General features: G+C 39.1%; 2 protein-coding genes across 5 annotated transcripts in view; both read right to left on the bottom strand.

Moving 5' to 3' along the window:
- Positions 1-16,957, bottom strand: part of LOC123947997 (glycine N-phenylacetyltransferase-like) — a 28,532-nt gene extending 11,575 nt beyond the window's left edge. Inside the window, exons 1-2 of one of the 4 annotated variants that reach the window (XM_046014389.1) lie at positions 16,870-16,957; positions 4,832-4,921 (exon numbers count right to left, since the gene is read on the bottom strand). In XM_046014389.1, the coding sequence (XP_045870345.1) occupies positions 4,832-4,909 (78 nt within the window). In that variant the 5' untranslated portion in view covers positions 4,910-4,921; positions 16,870-16,957. The other 3 variants (XM_046014387.1, XM_046014388.1, XM_046014390.1) reach the window with 3 other exon arrangements.
- A 1,251-nt stretch (positions 16,958-18,208) lies between these two features.
- On the bottom strand, positions 18,209-25,381 carry GLYATL2 (glycine-N-acyltransferase like 2). The gene is given in 7 exon segments (XM_046015778.1): positions 18,209-18,235; positions 18,237-18,500; positions 18,502-18,616; positions 20,975-21,149; positions 21,243-21,369; positions 23,744-23,851; positions 25,304-25,381. Coding segments are annotated over 7 exon segments (894 nt in total).
- Between the last annotated feature and the right edge of the window lie 247 nt (positions 25,382-25,628).

The raw sequence follows: 25,628 nt of genomic DNA, 5'->3' as shown, positions 1-25,628 counted from the left end.
AGGAGCTGGAGAAAGAACAAATAAGAAACCCTAAACCCAGCAGGGGAAGAGAAATCATAAAGATCAGAGCAGAAATCAATGAAATAGAAATGAAACAAACAAACAACAACAAAAAAAAAAACAACAGAACAAATCAATGAAACTAGGTGCTGGTTCTTTGAAAGAATTAATAAGATTGATAAGCCCTTGGCCAGACTTATCAAAAAGAAAAGAGAAAGGACCCAAATAAATAAAATCATGAATGAAAGAGGAGAGATCACAACTAACACCAAAGAAATACAGACAATTATAAGAACATACTATGTGCAACTCTACGCCAACAAATTTGACCATCTGGAAGAAATGGATGCATTCCTAGAGACATATAAATTACCACAACTGAACCAGGAAGAAATAGAAAACCTGAACAGACCCAAACCAGTAAGGAGATGGAAACAGTCATCAGAAATCTCCAAACAACTGAAAGTCCAGGGCCAGACAGCTTCCCAGGGGAATTCTACCAAACATTTAAAGAAGAACTAATTCCTAGTCTCCTGAAACTGTTCCAAAAAATAGAAATGGAAGGAAAACTTCCAAACTCATTTTATGAGGCAAGCATCACCTTGATCCCAAAACCAGACAAGGATCCCACCAAAAAAGAGAACTACAAACCAATATCCTTGATGAACACAGATGCAAAAATTCTCACCAAAATACTAGCCAATAGGATTCAACAGGACATTAAAAGGATTATTCACCACGACCAAGTGGGATTTATTCCAGTGCTGCAGGGTTCGTTCAACATCCGCAAATCAATCAATGTGATAGAACACATTAATAAAAGAACGAACAAGAACCATAGGATACTCTCAATAGATGCTGCTAAAGCATTTGACAAAGTACACCATCCCTTCCTGATCAAAACTCTTCAAAGTGTAGGGATAGAGGGCACATACCTCAATATTATCAAAGCCATCTATGAAAAACCCACCGCAAATATCATTCTCAATGGAGAAAAACTGAAAGCTTTTCCGCTAAGGTCAGGAACATGGCAGGGATGTCCATTATCACCCCTGCTATCAACATAGTACTAGAAGTCCTAGCCTCAGCAATCAGACAACAAAAGGAAATTAAAGGCATCCAAATCAGCAAAGAAGAAGTCAAACTATCACTTTTCGCAGATGATATGATACTATATGTGGAAAACCCAAAAGACTGCACTCCAAAACTGCTAGAACTTGTACAGGAATTCAGTGAAGTGTCAGGATATAAAATCAATGCACAGAAATCAGTTGCATTTCTGTACACCAACAACAAGACAGAAGAAAGAGAAATTAAGAAGCCAATCTCATTTACAATTGCACCCAAAACTATAAGATACCTAGGAATAAAGCTAACCAAAGAGTCAAAGAATCTATATTCAATAGAAATTGAGGAAGACACAAAGAAATGGAAAAATGTTCCATGCTCCTGGATTGGAAGAACAAATATTGTGAAAATGTCTATGCTACCTAAAGCAATCCACACATTTAATGCAATCCCTATCAAAATACCATCCATTTTTTTCAAAGAAATGGAACAAATCATCCTAAAATTTATGTGGAACCAGAAAAGACCTCGAATAGCCAAAGTAATATTGAAAAAGAAAGCCAAAGTTGGCAGCATCACAATTCCGGACTTCAAGCTCTATTACAAAGCTGTCATCATCAAGACAGTTTGGTACGGCACAAAAACAGGCACATAGATCAATGGAACAGAATAGAGAGCCCAGAAATAGACCCTCAACTCTATGGTCAACTAATCTTTGACAAAGCAGGAAAGAATGTCTAATGGAAAAAAGACAGCCTCTTCAATAAATGGTGCTGGAAAAATTGGACAGCCACGTGCAGAAAAATGAAATTGTCCATTTCCTTATACCACAGACAAAAATAGACTCAAAATGGATGAAGGACCTCAATGTGAGAAAGGAATCATTCAAAATCCTTGAGGAGAACACAAACAGCAACCTCTTCGACCTCAGCCACAGCAACTTCTTCCTAGGAACATTGCCAAAGGCAAGGGAAGCAAGGGCTAAAATGAACTATTGGGATTTCATCAAGATCAAAAGCTTTTGCACAGCAAAGGGAACAGTTAACAACACCAAAAGACAACTGACAGAATGGGAGAAGATATTTGCAAGGGACATATCAAGTAAAGGGCTAGTGTCCAAAATCTATAAGGCACTTAGCAAACTCAACACCCAAAGAATAATAATCCAACAAGAAATGGGCAGAGGACATGAACAGACATTTCTGCAAAGAAGACATCCAGATGGCCAACAGACACATGAAAAAGTGCTCCACGTCACTCGGCATCAGGGAAATACAAATCAAAACCACAATGAGATATCACCTCACACCAGTCAGGATGGCTAAAATTAACAAGTCAGGACATGACAGATGCTGGCGAGGATGCGGAGAAAGGGGAACCCTCCTACACTGTTGGTGGGAATGCAAGCTGGTGCAACCACTCTGGAAAACAGCATGGAGGTTCCTCAAAATGTTGAAAGTAGAACTACCCTATGACCCAGCAATTGCACTACTGGTATTTACCCTAAAGATACAAACGTAGTGATCTGAAGGGGCACGTGCACCCTAATGTTTATAGCAGCAATGTCCATAATAGCCAAACTTTGGAAAGAACCTAGATGTCCATCAGCAGATTAATGGATAAAGAAGAGGTGGTATATATACACAATGGAATACTATGCAGCCATCAAAAGAAATGAAATCTTGTTATTTATGATGACGTGGATGGAACTAGAGGGTATCATGCTTAGTGAAATAAGTCAGTCAGATACAGATGACTATGATATGATCTCCCTGATATGAGGACGTGGAGATGCAACATGGGGGGTGGGGGATAGGAGAAGATTAAATGAAACAAGATGGGATTGGGAGGGTGACAAACCATAAGTGACTCTTAATTTTACAAAACAAACTGAGGGTTGCTGGGGGGAGGGGGATTGGGAGATGGGGAGTGTGGTTATGGACATTGGGGAGGGTATGTGCTATGGTGAGTGCTGTGAATTGTGTAAACCTGGCGATTCACAGACCTGTACCCCTGGGAATAAAAATACATTATATGTTTATAAAAAAATAAAAAATAAATAAAAATCTTAAGAAAGTGTTTATGGGATTGGTATTAGTGTCCCTGTTTCATTCCTGATTTGATTTGTGTCTTCTCTCTGCATTTCCGAGTCAGAAGCTTATCAACATTATTGATCTTTTCAATGTGCCAGATTTGATTCATTTTCTTTTTTTTAAATATTTTATTTATTTATTTATTTATTTGACAGAAAGAGATCACAAGTAGGCAGAGAGGCAGGTAGAGAGAGAGGAGGAAGCAGGCTCCCTGCTGAGAAGAAAGCCCGATGCAGGGCTCCATCCCAGGACTCTGGGATCATGACCTGAGCCGAAAGCAGAGGCTTTAACCCACTGAGCCACCCAGGCGCCCCTTGATTAATTTTTATTGATTTTGTCCTCTCAAATTCATTGCTTTATGCTCTTTTATAATTTTCTTTATTCTCTTTGATTTGAGGTTAATTTATTCTTCTTTTTCTGATTTTTCAGGTGGAAACTTAAAATGCTAATTTGACATTATTGGTTTTTTTTCTTTCAGTAAAGCAGTTAATGCTATATATTTCCCATTTATCACTGCTTTAGCTGCATCCACAAACCTTTGATATGTTTTGCTTTCATCTTTATTGAAATATTTTCTGATTTTTCTTGTGACTTTAAAGTATGTTTTATTTAGAAATGTGTTATATATTTCTTAAATTTGGATGTCTTTCTAGATACCTTCCAGGGTTTTTTTTCAAGTTTAATATCATTTTGTTGAAGGACATACTTGTTATAATTTCAGTTCTTTAAAAAGTCTTAAGAATGTATCCTATCTTTGTACACATTCCATGTGCACTTGGAAAGAATGTGTATTTTGCTATTGTTGAGGGACGTACTCTGTAAGTGTCAATTAAGTTGGTTCATAGTATTTTTCAGGTCTTCAATATAGGTTATAGGTTTTCTGTCTATTCTATAAGTTACTCAGAGAGGAGTGTTAAAAATGTTTAATTACACATGTGGCTTTATCTATTTGTTCTTTAAGTTCTATCTGTTTTTGTCCTATGTCCTTTGAGCCTCTGTTTTCAGGTGTATACATTTCAGCATTTTTAATGCATTCACGGTGAATTGATAACTTTATTAAAATGCAATGACAGTCTTTATCCTTCGTAATATTCTAGTACTTTGAAACATACATTATTGTCCCCCCCAAAAAAAACCCCACCTCTTTATATACAAGACCATTGATCTATTTTTAAAACATATTTCTATCTCATCCCATATTAAACATAAGCTTTTGGGGTTTGACAAAATAGAAATTGGCCTATCCTTAATTTCAAAGAAAAATCGTAATGTTTAACTTCTGTCAGGCACTCAATTGTTTAGAAAAAATAAGTTAAACATTAATGTGTTAGTTCAGTCAACTGTGCAATTCTGGCAAATCTTCCAGTTATATAATTCCTGGAATGGCACAAAGAGATGTTTTTGGGTCATCACACAGCAAAGATCTTAGTGGATTTAAATCATATGATTGCCACTCACTAGTGGTGTGGTCAAGTTCTAATATTGAGTTCCTCTTTGGTTACATTGGTATAATAGACTTGCCTTCCAGTGAGGTGATGTAAGCTAAATGAGATGTAAGACGAACAAGTGCCTGCTACAGAGTAGGTGCTCAGAGAATGTTTGTTCTCCTTCTTACTTCTTTCATCGGCAGTTGCCAGTCCTTTTATTTCCCTCTAAAAATATTCTGTTACCTTTAAGGACTCTGGGAGGCTCTTCCTCAATGATTTCTGTAGCATCTGCAGCACTTGTGGGCCTTGTAAGTGGAACATCTTACACTTAACCTAAAGAGAGGATCAAGAAATATCAAGGAATGAGAAGTGATGGAAAATATACAAAGACCCAAAACAGACACAGCAGGTAATTCTAGCTCATGGTCAGGCCTTCATTCTTGCCATTTTCTTGGTGCCCCATTCACTGAACTCCTCACTATATCCTAGGAAGAATAAGACTGGCAGAAAGCACAGGTGCATACTTCCAAAGCTATTTTTCTTTAACATTTTCTAACCTATAAAAATCTGTATGAAATTTTTATTTTAACTTTTATATCATCCAGCATACCAATAATTAAGGATGCATTAAGATTTTCATATATAGTATCTAAACATGCATGAACATCTTTTATTTTTAAAGATTTTATTTATTCATTTGACAGAAAGAGAGATCACAAGTAGGCAGAGAGGCAGGCAGAGAGAGAGGAGGAAGCAGGTTCCGTGCTAAGCAGAGAGCCTGATGCAGGGCTTGATCCTAGGACCCTGAGATCATGACCTGAGTGATGACAAAGGCTCAACCCATGGAGCCACCCAGGCACCCCAACATGCATGAACATCTTAGAGATTAAGTTCCCCTCATGACAGGCCTGAGTCTGCCAGCTACAAGCTATAGGATGTTGGGCAAATTACTCAATTTCTCTGTGCCTTGGTTTTCTCATGGATAAAATGCCAGTGACTACATGCCTGTCCCATAAAGTGGTTGTGCCAGTTAAATAAATCAATACATGTTAGGTGCTTTGACCAGTCCATTTGAGCAAATGTTTTTAGTAAACATTTTAGTAAACTCTTGAGTAAACATGTAAAGGTACATTTCCATGGTCATGTAGTAAGCCTATGTTTAACTTTTAAAAAACTGACAGACTGTTTTTCCAAAGTGGCTGAACTATTTTATATTCCCTTAGCAGTGTTTGAGTTACATTTGGTCCTCATTCTCCCCAGCACTTCTCCAGATGTTTTTCTTAGGAAGCCATATTCAGGAATCATTGATATAATAGGCAACAGATAAAATCCTTAAAAATACCCATCACAGGTCAGATAAAGGAAGATAACTAGGCTCATCCCATCCTACAAACACAACTAAGTAAATATCAAATCATCCTAAATACCCCAGAAATCAACCAGAAGATGGGAAGAATAAACTCCACAACCAGAGAGAGAGAGAGAGAGAAGAGGCCACACCAAGGAAAGTAGAAGTTTGGAGATGTGGTTTTGGGAAAAAATAGATCAAGGATGCTGTGTAAGGGAACCATGGTCTCAGAGAAAAATAAGTGAGAGAGCAGGGGATGGGGGAACACATTGGAATGTACAAGGAGAATGTTTGTCCAAAGTCATTGGCTTGAAAAATGAGAGGGATTCATTTTTGTGAGCTCTTGCAACCAGTGGAGTTTACAGCCTGGAGTTTTAAAGATCAGCAGGCTCAGCTGGCACCATTTTCCTACCCCATACTAGGCTTAAATACAGAACCACCTGTGGGAAGCAAGTCAGCACTGACACTGATTACATAATCTGCGTACACCAAGGTCAACCTCCATGCACTCTGGCAGGACTGTCCTTCTCAGTGAAATTTGCCTTGGTCCAAGCATGGCAGTCCCCTCCTCTAGAACACCAGCACAAAACCCTGCCCATACCACATCTCCTGACCAGTGAGTTCTGCAGGATCTCAGTTCTGGTAGAGTAGGTATTAGGTCTCATTTCACAAACAGATCAGAACACACATAGTTAAAATTTGCCTTCAGGCTGGGAACCAAACACTACCCTCTGGATGCAAGTACCCTCTGTAGATGACCGGCATGAAAGATAGAGCAGCTGAAACAACAACAGCAGAACAATGCAGCACACACCAGAGACACTCCCTGATGCATCGGGCCCTGACACTACATTACCTCTTCTTTATAAGGTCATTATTTTCAGAAGCAAGAGACATAACTGGCTTGTCTAATACAAAGAGAAAGGCAGAGACTTGGACAAAATGCCAAGATGGAGGAATTTATCCCAAATGAAAAACAAGATAAGGCCACAGCAAATGTAATCTTTGCTTAGATTTGCTATCTAAGCAAAGCAGACATAAGTAACATGTCTGATGAAGAATTTAAGGCAACAACTATAAGGATACTTGCTGGACTTGAGAAAAAAATAGAAGTCATCTTGATGGGAGGCCCTTACTACAGAAATAAAAGAGTTAAAAAAGAATCAATCAAAGAAGAAGAATACAATAAACAAGACTGGAAACAGGCTTGATGCATTGAATAGCAGGCTGGAAGAAGTAGAGAAATGAATTAGTGATCTAGAAGACAAAATAATGGAAAATAATGAAGCTGGACAACAGAGAGAAATAATTATGGAACACAAAAATAGACTTAGGGAAATCAATGACTCCATCAAACATAATAACACTTGTATTATAGGAGTCCCAGAAGAAGAAGATAGAGGAAAGGGGGGCAGAAAATTTATTTCAAGAAATAATAGCAGAAAACTTTCTTAATTTGGGGAAGGAAACAGACATCCAGGTCCTGGAGGCACAGAGGACTCCCATAAAAATCAACAAAAGCAGGCTGACACCAAAACATAATTCAAATTGCAAAATACAGTGATAAAGAAAAAAATCTTAAAAGCAGCAAGACAGAAGCCATCCTTAACTTACAACGGAAAACTCATAAGACTACCTGGAGATTTCTCAACAGAAACTTGGCAAGCCAGAAGACAGTGGCTGATATATTCAACATGCTGAATGGGAAAAATCTGCAGCCAAGAATAGTCTATCCAGTAAAGCTATTTTTCAGGATGAAAAGAGAAATAAAGAGTATCCCAGACAAACAAAAACTAAAGGAGTTCGTGACCACTAAACCAGCCCTGAAAGAAATATTAAAAGAGACTCTTTAAATGCAAAGGAGAGACCACAAGTAACAAAGACAAGAAAGGATCAGAGAAAACCTCCAGAAACAACAACAAAACAAGTAATAAAGTGGTAATAAATATATATCTATCAATAATTAATCTGAATGTAAATGAAGTAAATGCTCCAATCAAGAGACATGGAGTGTCAGAATGGATAACAATCAAGAGTCATCTATATGCTGCTTACAAGAGACTCATTTTAGACATAAGGACACCAGCAGACTGAAAGTGAGAGGGTGGAGAAACATCTATCATGTAAATGGATGTCAAAGGAAAGCCTGAGTAGCAATACTTAGACAAACTAGACTTTATAGATTTTTATTTATTTATTTATTGAGATAGAAAGAGAGAGAGTGGGGGGGAGGGGCAGAGGAAGAGGGAGAGGGAGAAGCAGACTTCTCACTAAGCAGGGAACCTGACTCAGGGCTCGATCCGAGGACCCTGGGATCAAGACCTGAGCCAAAGACAGATGCTTAACTGACTGAACCACCCAGATCCTCCCAAACTAGACTTTAAGACAAAGATTGTTAAATGAGGCAAAGAAGGGCATTATATAATTATAAAGGGGATAATCCAACAAGAAAATACAACAGTTATAAATATTTATGCACTAAACATAGGAGCACCCAAAAATATAAAACAACAACAAACATAAATATAAAACAAAACAAACATAATTGATAATAACACAATAATAGTAGGGGACTTTAACACCCCCACTTGCATCAATAGACAAATCATCAAAAAAGAGAAAATAAACAAGGAAACAATGGCTTTGAATGACATACTGGACCTGATGGACTTAACATATATTCAGAACACTCCAATCTAAAACAGTAGAATGCACATTCTTACCAAGTGCACATGGAACAGTCTCCAGAATAAATCACATATTAGGTCACAAAACAGATCACAACAAATACAAAAAGATTGAAATCATACCATGTACCTTTTCTGACCACACTTTGAAACTAGAAGTCAACCAAAAGAAAAAAAAAAAGACCACAAATATATGAAGGCTAAACAACATGCTAGTAAACAATGAATGGGTCAACTAGGAAATCAAAGAAAAAATTTTAAAAATACGTGGGAAACATATAAATGAGAATATCGTAGTCCAAAACCTTTGGGATGTAGCAAAAGCAGTCCTAAGAGAGAAGAATATAGCAATACAGGCCTACCTCAAGAAGCAAGAAAAAAATCTTGAATAAAAATAACTTTACATCTAAGGAGCTAGAAAAAGAATAATAAATAAAGCCCAAAGCCAGCAGAAGGGGGGAAATAATAAAGATTGGGACAAAAATAAATGATATAGAAACTAAAAAACAGTAGGACAGATCAATGAAATGAGGAGCAGATTCTTTGAAAAAAATTGATAATTTCCTTCATAAATTAAACTATTAATAAGCATAAAAAAGAAAAAAATTAATAAAATTGGTAAACCCCTGGCTAGAGTGATACATGAATCACTTTAATCACTTTTAAAGTCACAGGATACAAAATCAATGTACAGAAATCTGTTGCATTTCTATACACCAATAATGAAGCAGTAGGAAGAGAAATTAAGGAATCAGCCCCACTTACAATTGCACCAAAAACAATAAGATACCTAGGAATAAACCTGACCGAAGAGGTGAAAGATGTGTACTCTGAAAACTATAAAACACTGATGAAAGAAGCTGAATGGCACCAGGGTGGCTCAGTCAGTTAAGCATCTGCCTTTGGCTCAGGTCATGATCGCAGAGTCCTGGAATCCAGACCCAGTTCGAGCTTCCTGCTCAACATGGAGTCTCTTCCCCCCTCTCCCTCTGCAACCCCCCCCTGCAACCCCTCCCAACTTGTGCTCCCTCTTTCAAATAAATGAATAAAATCTTAAAAAAAAAAAGAAAGAAATTGAAGGAGACACACAAAAAAATGGACTGGAAGAACAAATATTGTTAAAAGGTTTTTACTAGCCAAGTTATTCTATACATTTAATGCAATCCCTATCAAAATACCAACAATATTTTTCACAGAGCTAGAACAAACAATTCTAAAATTTGTATGGAACCACAAAAGACCTGGCCAAAGCAACCTTGAAAAATAAAAGCAAAGCTGGAGGCATCACAATTCTCTATTTCAAGTTACATTACAAATTTTAATGATCAAGACAGTATGGTACTGGCACAAAAACAGTATGGTATTGTCACATAGCTCAGTAGAAGACAATAGAAAACCGAGAAAGGAATCCACAACTCTATGGTCAGTTAATCTTTACCAAAACAGCAAAGACTATCTAGTGGGAAAAATACAGTCTCTTCAAAAAATAGGTTGGAAAAACTGGACAGCAACAAACAAAAGAATGAAACTGGATCACTTTCTTACACCATACACACAAAAAAATTCAAAATGAATTAAAGACCTAAATGTGAGACTAGAAACCAAAAAATCTAGAGAAGAAGATAGGCAATAGCTTGACATCAGCCATAGCAACTTCTTTCTAGATTTGTCCCTGGGGGCAGGGGAAACAAAAGAAAAATGAACTATTAGGATCTCATCAAAATAAAAACTTCTGCACAACAAAGGAAATAGTCAACAAAACTAAAAGGCAATCTGTGGAATGGGAGAAGATAATTGCAAATGGTATATCTGATAAAGGGTTAGTTTATTAACCATATACTGAAGAACTCATAAAACTCAACACCCCAAAAATGAATAATCCTATCAAAAGAATAGACAATTTTCTGAAGAAGACATACAGATGGCCAACAGGTACATGAAAAGATGCTCAATATCACTGATTATCAGGGAAATGCAAATCAAACCTACTATGAGATGTCACCTTACACTTGTCAGAATGACTAAACAACAAAAGAAACAACAGGTGCTGGTAAGGATGTGAAGAAAGGGGAACTCTCTTGTACTGTTGGTGGGAATTCAAACTGGTACAGCCACTCTGGAAAATGGTATGGAGTTTCCTCCAGAAGTTAAAAATAGAATTACCCTATGATCCAACAATTGAATTACCAGGTATTTACCCAAAGAATAAAAAAAAATACTAATTCAAAGGGATACATGTGCCTCTTGATGTTTATAGGAGCATTATCTACAATAGCCAAATTTTGGAAAGAGTCCAAATGTCCACTGACTGATGAGTGGATAAAGAAGATGTGAATACGCACGTGCGCACGCACACACACACACACACACACACACACACTGGACTATTATCAGCCATCAAAAAGAATGACATCTTGCCATTTACAATGACATGGATGGAGCTAGAGAGTGTTATGCTAAGGGAAATAAACCAATCAGAGAAAGAAAAATACCATATGATTTCACTCATATATGAAATTTAAGAAACAAAACAAAAAAGCAAAGGGAAAAAAGAGAGAGGAAGAAGCCAAGAAAGAAAGTCTTAACTATGGAGAACACACTGAGGGAAGGTGGGGGGGAGGATGGGTGAAATAGTTGTGATGGGGATTAAGGAAGGCATTTGCTGTGATGAGCACCAGGTGTCATATGGAAGTGTTGAATCACTGTATTGTACACCTGAAACTATTATTACACTGTATGTTAACTAATTAGAATTTTATTTTATTTTAGATTTATTTATTTATTTGTTTGTTTATTTATTTATTTATTTGACAGACAGAGATCACAAGTAGGCAGAGAAGGGAGAGGAAGCAGGTTCCCAGCTGAGCAGAGAGCCCGATGTGGGGCTTGATCCCCGGACCCTGGAATCATGACCTGAGACGAAGGCAGAGGTTTTAATCCACTGAGCCATCCAGGTGCCCCAACTAATTAGAGTTTTAATAAAAACTTTAAAAACCACAGTACCTTCAAGGCAGTGAAGAAAGATTTGTAGAGCTAATTCGGAAGGCAGGCCAAAGGACTGAGGTCAAATTGTATTTCAATAAATGCAATTCTCCAAGGGACTTACAATGTGGAGTTTTACCCACGCCCGTGTTATCCTAGAAAATAACAACATATAAAGAAATCCCTCCATTTGGGCACCTGGGTGGCTCAGTGGGTTAAAGCCTCTGCCTTTGGCTCAGGTCATGGTCCCAGGGTCCTGGGATCGAGCCCCACATTGGGCTGTCTCTTCAGCGGGGAGCCTGCTTCCTCCTCTCTCTCTGCCTGCCTCTCTACCTACTTGTGATCTCTGTCTGTCAAATAAATAAATAAAATATTAAAAAAAAATCCCTCCATCTACTTTGTGTTTCCCAGAAGGGCTTATTGCAAGGAATCCTTCTTCCTCCCACCTGCCTTAATAAGACTCACCGATGCGCCGCTTGCTTACCTATGACCAGGCCAGACATCGATCCTCCAAATTCCCAATCTCTGCCTTATAAATGATTAGCTGAGCTGTGAGCCACACACTGATATATCAAAACAAACTGCTTGTTAATCAGTGTTGGTAAAATTTCTCTTCTTCCTCTAGACTGAATCAACATATAACCCCTTCTTAGTAGCCCCTACCAAGAATAAGCTAAACTTGGATAAAACATTCTCTGAGCTATATTGGTCCTGCCCCTTCTACTTCCCACTTCCCCACATGGGATTTTCCAGCCCTGTTTACTCTTCAAAATGATTAGGTTGACTGTTGATCCTCACTGATCCATCTCAAATTTGTCTAAACTTTAATTAAGCTTCTGTCCACCCCCCGTACAGGACTCTTGACTTTGTTCCACCCTCAGCCTGAGCCCTCACTCGCATGCAGAAAAACACTCCATGAGCTTTGCTTACTCCTCTCTGTTAAAGAATAGCTCTTCTCTGACTGACCTACAGTTGTTTTTAGATCTTATGGCCTGAGGGTTACTCCTGATGAAATTGATCTATTCATCTATTCACTCATTTAATCACTCAATAAATCTTGATTGAGAGCTCACTGTAGTGGCTTTGTAAGGCATTACCCCAGATAGGTTGAACTGTCTTTCCTGGAATTACCTTCCTTGCATGGTTCTAGCTAGAGTGGACCACATGAGAGGTTCCTAACAGATATTTGGAGGACAGAGTTACAGCAGAGGGCATTTAGTTTCTAACTCCATGACATGAGGCCTTGCTGGGCTGGCAACTGCTTCAACATCCCCTAGGTTTGGCTTCAGCTTCTCTGTCATTGGAACTAGGGTGTTTAGCCCCCTAATGAAGGAACCTGTCCTCTACAGGACACACAATCTACCAAGGTCAGTCAGCAAGAACTGACAAGATTTCTGTCCCTATGAGCTTCAGTTTTAACATGGTGTGAAGTCCTTATGTAAATTAATGTTTTGACTTTTTTTCTTTTTTTAAAAAAAATTTTATTTAGGGAGAGAGAGACAGAATGAGAGAGAGCATGAGAGGGGAGGTCAGAGGGAGAAGCAGACTCCCCATGGTGCTGGGAGCCCGATGTGAGACTCGATGCCGGGACTCTGGGAACATGACCTTAGTTGAAGGCAATTGCTTAACCAACTGAGCCACCCAGGCATCCTGTTTTAATTTTTTCATATGTGCTCCCTTTTCCCCAGGTTCTTGTCAGTTATTTGGATTCTTGCCAGTGAAGCAGTCCCAGCACTTAACCTTGAATTCCTTTCATGATTTGAGGGGAGAATCTTGATCAGAACTACTAAGGTAGTCGTTGTATTATTTTTTTTCTTTATGGTTGGGGGAAATGTAAAGAAATGTACTTTTTCCCCCATAGTTGGGGAAATGGTTGGCACAATAATGTTAGTTAACACCTCCATCCCATCACATAATTACCTCTTTTTTTGTTATGAGAACATTTAAGATCTACTCTCTTAGCAACCTTCAAGTATCATATTATTAATTATCTTCACCATGCTGTACATTAGATTCCCCAGAATTTATTTATCTTATAATGGGAAGTTTGTACCATTTGACCAACATTTCCCCATTACCTCAAACTCCCAGTCCCTGGCAACCACTATTCTACTCTCTGTTCCTTTTAGTTTGGCTTATTTAGATTCTGTACAAAAGTGAGATCATACAGTATTTGTCTTTCTCTGGCCTCTTTAACTTGGTGTGATGTCCTCAGGGTCCACTCATGTCGTCACAAATGGCAAGATTTCCTTCTTTGTTATGACTAGATAATATTCTACTGTGTATGTATACCACAACTTCTATATGCATTCATCCACTTGTGGATACTTAGGCTGTTTTCATGTCTTAGTTACTGTCTATAATGCTGCAGTAAACATGTAGATACAGATCTCTCTCTATTTATCAAGATTCTATTTATTTGTCAGAGAGAGAGAGTGAGCATAAGCAGGTGGAGGGAGCAGCAGGCAGAGGGAGAAGCAGGTTCTGTGCTGAGCAAGGAGCCCCATGTGGGACTCAATCCTAGAACCCTGGGATCATGACCTGAGTGGAAGGCCGATGCTTAACTGACTGAACTGCCCAGGCATCACCAGATATCTCTTTGAGATTGTGATTTCCATATATATATATGTGAATAAATAAATATATATCTCCAAACTCCAAGCAAGCGTGCAGCCCAAATCCCTAGACAATGCGTGCCAATTCTCACGAACATTCTACCCAAACTGATATCGATCTGGGTAGAAAACTCGTGAGAATTGGCCGGAAACCCCTGGCAAACTCGGCAAACCTTTATATCTATATAGATATATAGATATAACATATATACATCTATATATATAGATATGAAGGTTATGAAATATAACCTTCATATTAAATATAACCTATATATGAAATATAACCTATGTATACACACACATACACACTAAAAACAAAAACATGATGTTCAATAAATACATTCGCCTGAGACAGGAGATTCAAAGGAGTTGGCACATTTTGGTATTTGCTGCATTGACAATAGACAAAGCCCTGTACAGGACACTTTGAAAGCTTTGATGAAATCATTCTAATATTTGGAATTTATCCAAAGAAAACAATTCAAATGAAAAATGCTGTATGAACAATTTTGTAAAGCAATACCAACTCATGGAGAAGTACTAGGCACAGTCTCAGACAATTTACATAAATAATTAACTATTATTATTTTACAAATCTAAGACCCATTAACATGAAAGCTGTGATATATATGCTGGTATATGGAGTCTTAAGATGAACACAAAAAAGGCAGAAAATGACAATACATAAATTCTAATCAGATATGTAAAGTCTTTTTGTATGCATATTTATATAAATCACATCAGTATGATAGCAGCGATGTCCACAAGAGCCAAACTATGGAAAGAGCCCAGATGTCCATTCACAGATGAATGAATAAAGAAGATGAGGTATGTTATATACAACACACAGACAACTGAATATTAGCCATTAAAAGAATAAAATCTTACCATTTGTAACGATATGGATGGAACTAGATGGTATTATGCTAACGAAATAAGTCAATCAGAGAAAGACCATTAGATTATTTCATTCCTATGTGGAATTTAAAAAAGAAAGGAGAAGATCATAAGGGAAGGGAGGGAAAAATAAAACAAGACAAGACCAGAGAGGGAGAAACCATAAGAGACTCTTAAGTATAGGAAACAAACGGAGGATTGCTGGAGGGGAGGTTGGTGGAGGGATGGGATAATTGAATAATGGGCATTAAGGAGGGCACGTGATGTAATGAGCACTGGGTGTTTTTTGCAACTGATGATCACTAAACTACTAAACTCTACCTCTGAAACTAATAATATACTATATGTTAATTTAACTTAAATAAAATTTTTAAAAATATGAAAATATAAAAGGAAACACCAAGTAATATCATAGGAGTGTTACTGTTAAGACTTTTTTAAATGAAATTTTTATGGCTTTAAATTTACACTTAATTTCGTCTGTTCTGTAGTCCTGTTACTAGAACCTACCTTATCCTTTTGCAACTTTAAGCAGGACACTTAATTTCCCTGGTCATCATTTATCCAAGGAGAAAAAATCTGACTACCTTAGAAAAAATGTTCATCATCACTAGCCATCAGGGAGATTCAAATTAAAACAACATTGAGATACCACCTAACACCAGTTAGAATGGCCAAAATTAGCAAGACAGGAAACAACGTGTGCTGGAGAGGATGTGGAGAAAGGGGAACCCTCTTACACTGTTGGTGGGAATGCAAGTTAGTGCAGCCACTTTGGAGAACAGTGTGGAGATTCCTGAAGAAATTGAAAATAGAGCTTCCCTATGACCCTGCAATTGCACTGCTGGGTATTTACCCCAAAGATACAGATGTAGTGAAAAGAAGGGCCATTTGTACCCCAATGTTTATTGCAGCAATGGCTATGGTCGCCAAACTGTGGAAAGAACCAAGATGCCCTTCAACGGATGAATGGATAAGGAAGATGTGGTCCATATACACAATGGAGTATTATGCCTCCATTAGAAAGGACGAATACCCAACTTTTGTAGCAACATGGACAGGACTGGAAGAAATTATGCTGAGCGAAATAAGTCAAGCAGAGAGAGTCAAGTATCATATGGTCTCACTTATTTGTGGAGCATAACAAATAACATGGAGGACATGGGGAGATGGAGAGGAGAGGGAGTTGAGGCAAACTGGAAGGGGAGATGAACCATAAGAGACTATGGACTCTGAAAAACAACCAGAGGCTTATGAAGGGGCGGCAGGAGGGGGGGGGGTGGGAGGTTGAGGAACCAGGTGGTGGGCAATAGGGAGGGCACGTACTGCATGGAGCACTGGGTGTGATGCCAAAACAATGAACACTGTTATGCTGTAAATAAGCAAATAAAAAAATAAATTAAAAAAAAAAAAAAGAATGTTACTAGAGGATGAAAGAGGCTGTTTGAGTGTCTCCCCTCTACCAACAGCTGACTCCCAAATCTCCTTGCATTTCTTTATCAGTTCAGAACAAGAGCCTGGCTTTGTCCTGTCAGGAATTTCTCACAGAGAAGGGTATTGCCCTATACACAGTGGGTGCCTGATACAGGTTTCTGAAATGGAAGATCCTTTTTGCCCAGCATAATTCTCAACCCAAATGAGTTCAGAAATTCTTACCCACATCCAACAGTAGCATTTTGATTCATTCTCCTTCAGTGGGGGAAGCAAAAGGAGATGAGGGGTCCCAGAGCAAGGATTCTCCCTTGTTCTCACCTGCAAAACTGTCAGTCTTATTCAGTATCTGCAGAGATCCCCAAGTAAAGACAAAAGGCTGCAGTCCATTCTAGAAGATGAAAGGCACAACCAGCACAAACTTTTGGCAGCAGGGTCAGGTCCCATGTTCAGAGAGGCTCCAAAATATTGACATGTTGGCAGCTTGCCCTCTGAGGCTCTTTTCCCAGGAGGCTCAGGTGTTCTCTGGTCTTAAAGGTCCTTCCATTACTCAGCACCTGTCTGGACTGTGAAATCAGCTGGCTAAGCACAGGAAGGTAGATGGACCCCTATAAAAAATACCTGTTTTCCTTCCTTCCCCTTTCACAAGCACCAACAAGAAGAGAAAGCTATTGTTAAGATTTGACTTTTAGAATCAGAGTTTTTTTTTTTTTTTAAGATTTTATTTATTTATTTGACAGAGAGAGAGACTACAAGTAGGCAGAGAGGCAGACAGAGAGAGAGGAGGAAGCAGGCTCCCCGCGGAGCAGAGAGCCCGATGCGGGGCTCGATCCCAGGACCCTGAGATCATGACCTGAGCCGAAGGCAGCGGCTTAACCCACTGAGCCACCCAGGCGCCCCAGAATCAGAGTTTTTAACTGTAAGTAAAGAAATTACTTATTGGGGGGCCCCTAGGTGGTGCAGTTGGTTAAGCATCCAACTCTTGGTTGGAGATCATGATCTCAGGGTCATGAAATCGAGCCCCACTTTGGGTTCACACTCAGTGCAGAGTCTGCTTGAATTTCTCTCTCCCTCTTCCTCTGCCCCCGTCTCTTGCAAATAAATAAATCTTTTAAAAAAAAAGCTAATAAAAAAATCAAACTTAAAAAAAAAAAACCTTTCACTGATGAACACATAATTTAATTCAGTAGAGTATTTCAAAACTCTTGAGAGGACATCCAGGATCAAAGGCTGTGGGGTTTTGAGAGGTTCTTTGGAAAATTTTGTCAGAGGAAGGGGAAGATACCAGAGAAAACATTTTTCAGATCAGCCTTTTTATTTTCAAGCATGGAAGCATGGAAAAACAGGATTCTTTCATGAAAGAAGACTTCAAAGAGGAAAATGTTGCTTTGAAAGGTTTATCTTGGCACTAATAATTGACATTGGATGATTTTAATTCTGAGAGGTCTGTCAACATAAAGGCAAAACATAACACCAAAAGTTCAAGCTTCCATTTTTCTGTATTATGGAGGAGGACAAAAATATTATACACGGGTGGGTTAAGTAATGCATGGAGCCCAAATAATTGGATTTTTTTCTGCTAATGTGAATTATAATGTTTGTTTTTGAACTGGTATTTTTTTCACTGGTAAGAAAAGCTTGTAATGGACAGTGGCACTAATCAATAATATTTTCTAGGAGTGCATTTCCCACTGATGCCAGCCACAAGGAGCAGTCTTAAGCCCTACACTTCTCAGTGCCTGAAGGTTTTCTTCATCTCTTGATACATGGAAATAAAATGGCATTTTTTTCTGAATAAAATACTTTATGAAGTGAAAACTGATTTTCTTCATGTAGCCTTTGTCTCAGTATTTGGGGACAGTGTAACCCATTCTCATCTCACAAGACTGTTCCATCACAATCCAAGAGATAGTGTCCCCCTCTGGACCCAGCACACCAAATCCTGGAAATTTTCTGGAGGCAGCGTTCAATATATTTCAAGCTCCTTTCATTTTTTCCAAAGTTCCACTGCTCATTCACAAGCCCCACATGGGAGGCATCCAAGAAGATGTTCTGAAAGCGTCCTTTCCTGTCAACAAAAGAATGTGCATTTATTCAGCCAACATTTACAAAACACCAGGATTGCAGAGAATAAGACATCAACCCTTTCCTTGAAGATCCCACACCCTAGAAGGAACCCTAGAAATAGAAGGGCAAAAAAAACTACTAATTCTTTGTCTGCTTCAAAAATGTTCCCAAATAATTAAGAGGGAGCTAACTGAACGCTTTATGATACATATAGTATAATACATCTCAAAAAAACCTAGTCGTATATCCAAAGAAAGAAGAAAATAAGCATATATCTTAAAAGAGGAAGATATAGATAGACCTGAGTAGTCCTTGATTTTGTTTTCCTGAATTTTGTTTGAGGATGCATGTATGGAACACACAGATTTTGAATTCTACCCACAAAATATCTAAGTGCATAAGATAATATTCCTTTCAACAGATATTTCAATAAAATATGTATCACAGGAAGGTGAGAGACATGTTGATCTTATGATTTCATGTGTCCGAAAGCCCATCCATCACCACAGGCCTCTAGAGAAGTGCCAAAAATGCAATGTAAGAAACACCAATATAGGAAAAAGAACATTGGGATTTCCAATGGTAATGGTTACAATTTAATCCTAATTCTCTCACTGGACAAATTATCTGAGACTGAGTCCTTTCTTCTGCAGAATCAAAATCACATCCTCTGTGGGAGGAGGGTGTTGGGACAGGTGGAAGAGCCCTAAGAAGTTACACCTATCCCCAGGGAGGAGGAGTTTTCCAGAATTGATCAGTTTCAAGGTCACCTAGATATTAATGGAGAATTCTTTATTTTTTTTGATCTCTTATTATCCAGTTTTAACCTTCTCTAAAGACGGCCAGTGATGCCACTTAGTTATGTAACCTTCCAGTAATGCTCTGTAATTTTAGATGTTTACATGTTATGATAGCATACTCTATACGTTACTCAATTTTATTTGTTGTTGCTTTTCACCTAGCCATACATTTTGGAATTCTTCCCATATAGTTCATATAGAGCTGCTTCCTTCTTGTTAATGGCTGCTTATTATTCCAATGTGTGGATTACACCATAACAAATCAACCTGTGTTGCTACTGAAGGACCCATTTGTTATTTAATATGTTATGCTCTCACATATTGAATTCATCTAAATCTTAAAATCCAATTTGGGAATATCTTCCATAATATACATATTCTTTTACCTAACTATTTCAATTCCAGGACTCATCTTTCAGAAATAGTTATACAATTTGGGCAATGATCTGTTTATGAAGATATTTCTTGCAGAGTTTTTGTTACTAGGAAGAATTGGAGACAAATTGAAAGTGTGCTAAAATGGGAATACATAACTGTTCATCTCCCTCTTATAGAAATCTATGCAACTGCCAGAATGAATGAAACATATCTATATGAGCATACATGAAAGATTTACATAGCATACTGCTGAGTGAAAGGAAGGTGCTGTACAGTATCTGCATATGTTGTTAAAAATAAAAGGACAAGAAAACAAAACCAATTCGTACGTGCAGAGTACTAAAAGCACACACACCAATTTTTAAGAATATTTACACCTACACCGCCATCAAAAAGAATGAAATCTTGCCATTTGCAAGGATGTGGATGGAACTAGAGAGTATTATGCTAAGCAAAAGAAGTCAGAGAAAGATAATTATCATATGATTTCACTCATGTGGAATTTAAAAAAGAAAACATGAACATAGGGAAAGGGAAGGAAAAATAAAATGGGATTAAAACAGAGAGGGAGGCAAACTGTGAGACTTAACTATAACGGCAAACTGAGGATTGCGGGAGGGGAGGCAGGGGTGGAAGGATAGGGCAATTGGGTGATGGGCATTAAGAAGGGCACTTGATGTAATGAGCACTGGGTGTTATATGCAATGGATGAATCACAAAATCTATCCCGAAACTAAAAAAATGCACTGTATGTTAACTAAATTTAATGTACATTTAAAAATTTTTAAAAAGAATATTTATACCTGGACAGAAAGATTGTGGGGAATCCAAGTGAGCAAACCTTCGCTTTTTACTTTGAATACTTGTATAGTTTGTACAGCATGTAGTATTTTTGCAAGAAATACGTAATTTCAGTAAAGACTCTCTAATGTCACCATGATGTCCAGGGCCCTCCCAGGAGGACTCGTATGAGAACTAAGTGAGTTATACATGGAAAGGACCTCATCCAATGAAGACCCTGCCCCTGCTCAGCAAACTTCTGCTAACAGAGTTCCCTTCCGTTACCCCTACAAATGTGTACTGCATAGTTTATTGTCAAACTGTGCATTTCTGAGTATGGTCCTTATGACAACTGAATGATTTGTTATTAGGAATTTGGGAAGCAACACAAAAAATCTCACTTGCTATCTTCATCCACTTTGGGCATGCTCAATGACTCCACCAAAGTATTTGGACTTGATGTCTTGGGTTCCACTGGTATTTCTGTCATAATGAGTGTGGTCTTCAAGTGATATACCTGCACTGATTTTGCAGCTGAAATCTTTCTTATTGCCTCCCCCACATTCAATTGGCAACCTGGAGAGAAGAGAAAAACAGGCAGTGCCTATCCCCTTCCACATCTAATGTGAAAGAACCAAGGGTCTTTGTCGTTTAACTTGGATCAGTTACCTTGGATCTGGAAAGTTTGTTCCCAAATGATAACCTGGGGGCATGCCAGGACTTCCTCTAACTTGTCAGGAGCTTTGGTGAAGATGTGGTAAGTGTTGGTATGATGATCCAGGTCATCTTTCATCTCCTGATACAACAAATATTAATCATGCTTATATGACAGTATGATTTACAAATTGTTCTTGCATATGTCTAGAATGCGAGAGGCTCAATTGTTTCCCTCTGTTTGGGGGATGTCTGGGTGGCTCAGTTGGTTAAGTGTGGCTCAGTCAGTTAAGTGTCTGCCTTTGCTCAGGTCACAATCCTGGGGTCCTGGGATTGAGTCTCACATCAGGATCTTTGTTCAGAGGGGACCCTGTTTCTCCCTTTGCCTGCTTCTCCTCCTGCTTGCGCCCTCTTTCTCTCTGAAAAATAAATAAATAAATAAACAAATATTTTTTGAAAAAATATCCTGTGTTTTTCCCAGAGGTGCCAACAGAAAATGGCCTTGGAGTCCCTTGAGCAATAATCACTAGGGACAGACCGAAGGTGGTGTCTTGAGGCAGCTCTTGGTAAGGTGGGAAATAGCTCCATTGTCTGAGATGGAAGTTGCACCAGAAATAGGGTGTGTTAAGGGTTTTAAAGAGAGAGTGCCTACCTCATGGAGAGAAATATAGGGAATATAGTGGGTGTTAGGACTTGAGGTCTGTGAAGAGACCATGCCCAGGCTAATTCCAACTCAGCATTCTGGTGCTGGCATGGTGATTGGCTCTTGATGTGCATATGAATAGAGAGGACTTCCAGGAAGAACAGTCACGCTGCAACTGACAGCAGCACCTGGAGGGAAGGGCCCGTCTCCCATGCCCCTCACTCCTGCTGACCTTCTGCAGCTTACACTCCCTTCGAGGTTGTTACAGGTGAGTTGTGCTCTAATTTTCCTGATAACTATGTAAATGGAGAAATGTGGGAAGAGGGGTTAAAATATCCCTACTCTGGGGTGGAAGAGATTCGCTACTTATACCCCCCAAATCTGTAATATGGGAAAGATATTTTCTTTAAATACACAGTTGCCTCTTTTTTTATTATTATTATTATTTGTTTATCTGAGAGAAAGAGATTATGTGTGTGCATGTGCACGGGAGGGGTAGAGGGAGAAGCAGACTCCCCACTGAGCGGGGATTCCCCACATGGGACTCTATCCCAGGACCCTGAAATCATGACCTGAGCTGAAGGCAGACACCCAACGACTGAGCCACCCAGGCACCCCACACAGTTGGCTCTTGAACAACACTAGTTTGAACAGTGCAGGTCCACTTTCAAGCAAATTATTTATTTATTTATTTATTTATTTTTAAAAGATTTTATTTATTTATTTGACAGGCAGAGAGGCAGGCAGAGTGAGAGGGGTGAAGCAGGCTCGCCGCCGAGCAGAGAGCCCAATGCGGGGCTCGATCCCAGAACCCCGGGATCATGACCTGAGCCGAAGGCAGAGGCCTTAAACTACTGAGCCACCCAGGCGCCCCTCAAGCAAATTTTTTAAAATAAATACAATATAATGCTGTAAATGTATTTTCTCTTAGGATGTGAATAACATTTTATTTTCTCTAGCTTACTTTACTGTAAGAATCTGATATGCAATAGAAGAGCATATAAAATATGTGTTAATAGACCGCTTATGTTATTGGGAAGGCTCTGGTCAACAGTAGGCTACTAGTTGTTGAGTTTTTGAAGACTCGGGAGTTCTATACAGATTTTTGACTGTGTGGGAGTTGGTGTCCCTAACATCTGTGTTGTTCTAGGGTCAACTGTACATGACTTATATCATGTTTAACAGTGCTCTGACACAGTAATTTTTATCAACTTTGCTTTTATAGCTAAGAAATCCACTGTCTTCTAACATCACCCAACTAGTCACTTGGCAGATTTAGATCTGAAACCCAACATTGATTCAGATATTATTGTATTATATTGCTTTAGTTCCAGGAAAAGCAAAACATTTCCTAATTCTCTCCAGCCACAAACATCTATCTTGAGGTATATACCTGTTACAAGAATCTCAATAGAAAAAATTGACCAGGGGCGCCTGGGTGGCTCAGTGGGTTAAGCCGCTGCCTTCGGCTCAGGTCATGATCTCAGGGTCCTGGGATCGAGCCCCGCATCGGGCTCTCTGCTCGGCAGGGAGCCTGCTTCCCTCTCTCTCTCTCTCTCTCTGCCTGCCTCTCTGCCTACTTGTGATCTCTCTCTGTCAAATAAATAAATAAAATATTTAAAAAAAAAAAAAAGAAAAAATTGACCAGACGGGATCCCAATGTTATTTACAAGCCCTGGGTTATTGGCTATTTGGTTTATACCCATGGCTTATTTCATTATCCTCCCCTTCTCTCCAAGCAGTCATTCCAAAATATATATGGGTCAGGGGTGCCAAGGTTCTTCTTCGCAGCCCCCAGATTCAGTTCCCTCATTTCCACACGGAGACCATCCTGATTGTGACTGGCTTGGTATTCAGTAGCTGGTGCTCTTACCTCTTTCTGAGGTTGAGTAATTATCGTCTGATAATCTGGCCAGAAATCCACCAGCACCTCCATGTTGAATGGGATTTTATTTTTAATGTTGAAAATGGCACCATATGCCTAAAAAAGCAACAGATGAACAGGTGAAAATGACATTTTCCTTTGAGATCAGGTCTTAGAAGTAGTTTGGGAAATAAACTAAGTGTTAGGAGCACTTATGGGGATTGAGCTAGCAGTTTCAGGATGGCTCCCCAAACTACCCATTGGAGGGTATGCTGGGGGAAAAAAAAACAGGAAGGGTCCACAAAATCTAAGGAAATAGCTGATTCAAGAGGAACTGGTTCCCCTGACATTCATTCATTCATTTTTTTGAAAAGTTATTCCTTTTTTTCCCACTTCATACTATACCATTTTGGGGGCTCCTATTGTGTGTCAGATTTGTGTCAAGTGTGGAGAATTCCAAAATAAGTACGACAAGGCCACTGCATTCAAGTAGAATGGAGCAGGATGGAGCAGGATGGAGCATCTGGGTGGCTCAGTGGGTTAAGCTTCTGCCTTTGGCTCAGATCATGATCCCAGGGTCCTGGGATCTCTGCTTGTCAGGGAGCCTGCTTCCCCATCTCTCTCTCTCTCTGCCTGCCTCTCTGCCTACTTGTGATCTCTGTCTGTCAAACAAATAAATGAAAATCTTTAAAAAAAAAAAAAAGTCTAGCAGGATGGAAAGGTACACAGTCTGATCTTACTAGGACACATGTTTTGATAGATCCATGCACATGGTTGTGTGGGGTCTCAAGGAAGAAAAAGCATTACCTGTCAGGGAGTGTTGGGAGACTTACAGAAAAAGTAATATTTGAATCTGGTGTTCAGGGACAAGTTAAGTCTTCTCCTGGCAAAACAAAGAAGGAAGGCAAGTAATTTCTGGTGAGAGAAAAAGCATGCTTGAGTACCTGAAGCTGTGGCCGGTTGTATCATACCTGCTGAGCTCTGAGAGGCTTAGTGATTGTACCTTGTGGTATGTAGCAGAGATGTGTTGCAAGATGAAGTGGAGAGGCTGGGACATTTTGTGATCAACCTCACAATTAAGGAGTGTGGACTTTATGCCTTGAACTGAAAGTTTAAAACAAGAGAGAGGTAGATGATATTTGTGTCAGATAGATGACTCTGATCACCACCTGTAGGTGAGTTAGTAATACTGCAGAAAAGCAGGTACTGTAATAGCCCGGAGCAGATACGGAAATCTACTACAGATAGCAGTAGAATGAATTTGAACAAGTTTTAAGAGGCCAAAGAAGGAGGAGGAGAAGGAGAGAAGAAGAAGGAGGAGGAGAAGAAGGGGGGAGGAAGAGGAAGAAGAAGAGGGGAGGGAGACAAGGAAGAAGAAGAGGAAGGGGAGAGGAGGATGAAGAAGAGGAAGAAGGAGAAAAGTAGGTGCCTGATACGGGTATTAAGACCATCCCTGCAGAGGAAATCTGACTTTAGATTTGTATTTTAATCTGCCCCGGGCAGGTTCTGAACCCTGAATCTATACTCCCACTTTACTCCTCCCTCCCAGGTTTCTCCCAACTCTCTCACCTTCAAGGACCCAGGGATGCTCTTTTCCAGGGATTCATACAGAATCTGCAGCTTTTGGGGTTCATGAAGCACAGACATCTTGTATAGCACTTCAGCCCTCTTCTCTCAAGAAGATGACCTAAGGGGAAAAAAAACATGCAAATAGAAATATCTTGAAGGATGAGACAGGTGTCCAGGAAAAGGAGGAAGGAGAAATCACCTAGTACATCATATACTGCCAGAAATAAAGAGCTTTAGAAATTATCAAGCCCAAACCTTCCAAACCTTTCATTCTGCAAATGAGAAACTAAAGCTCAGAGCTGCAGCTCGACCTCGGGGCTCCTGG

The sequence above is a fragment of the Meles meles genome, chromosome 8 (genome assembly GCF_922984935.1).
Source record: "Meles meles chromosome 8, mMelMel3.1 paternal haplotype, whole genome shotgun sequence".
NCBI lineage: Eukaryota > Metazoa > Chordata > Mammalia > Carnivora > Mustelidae > Meles > Meles meles.
The sequence above is the reverse complement of the archived record's forward strand: the minus strand, read 5'-3'. Positions and strand labels throughout refer to the sequence as shown.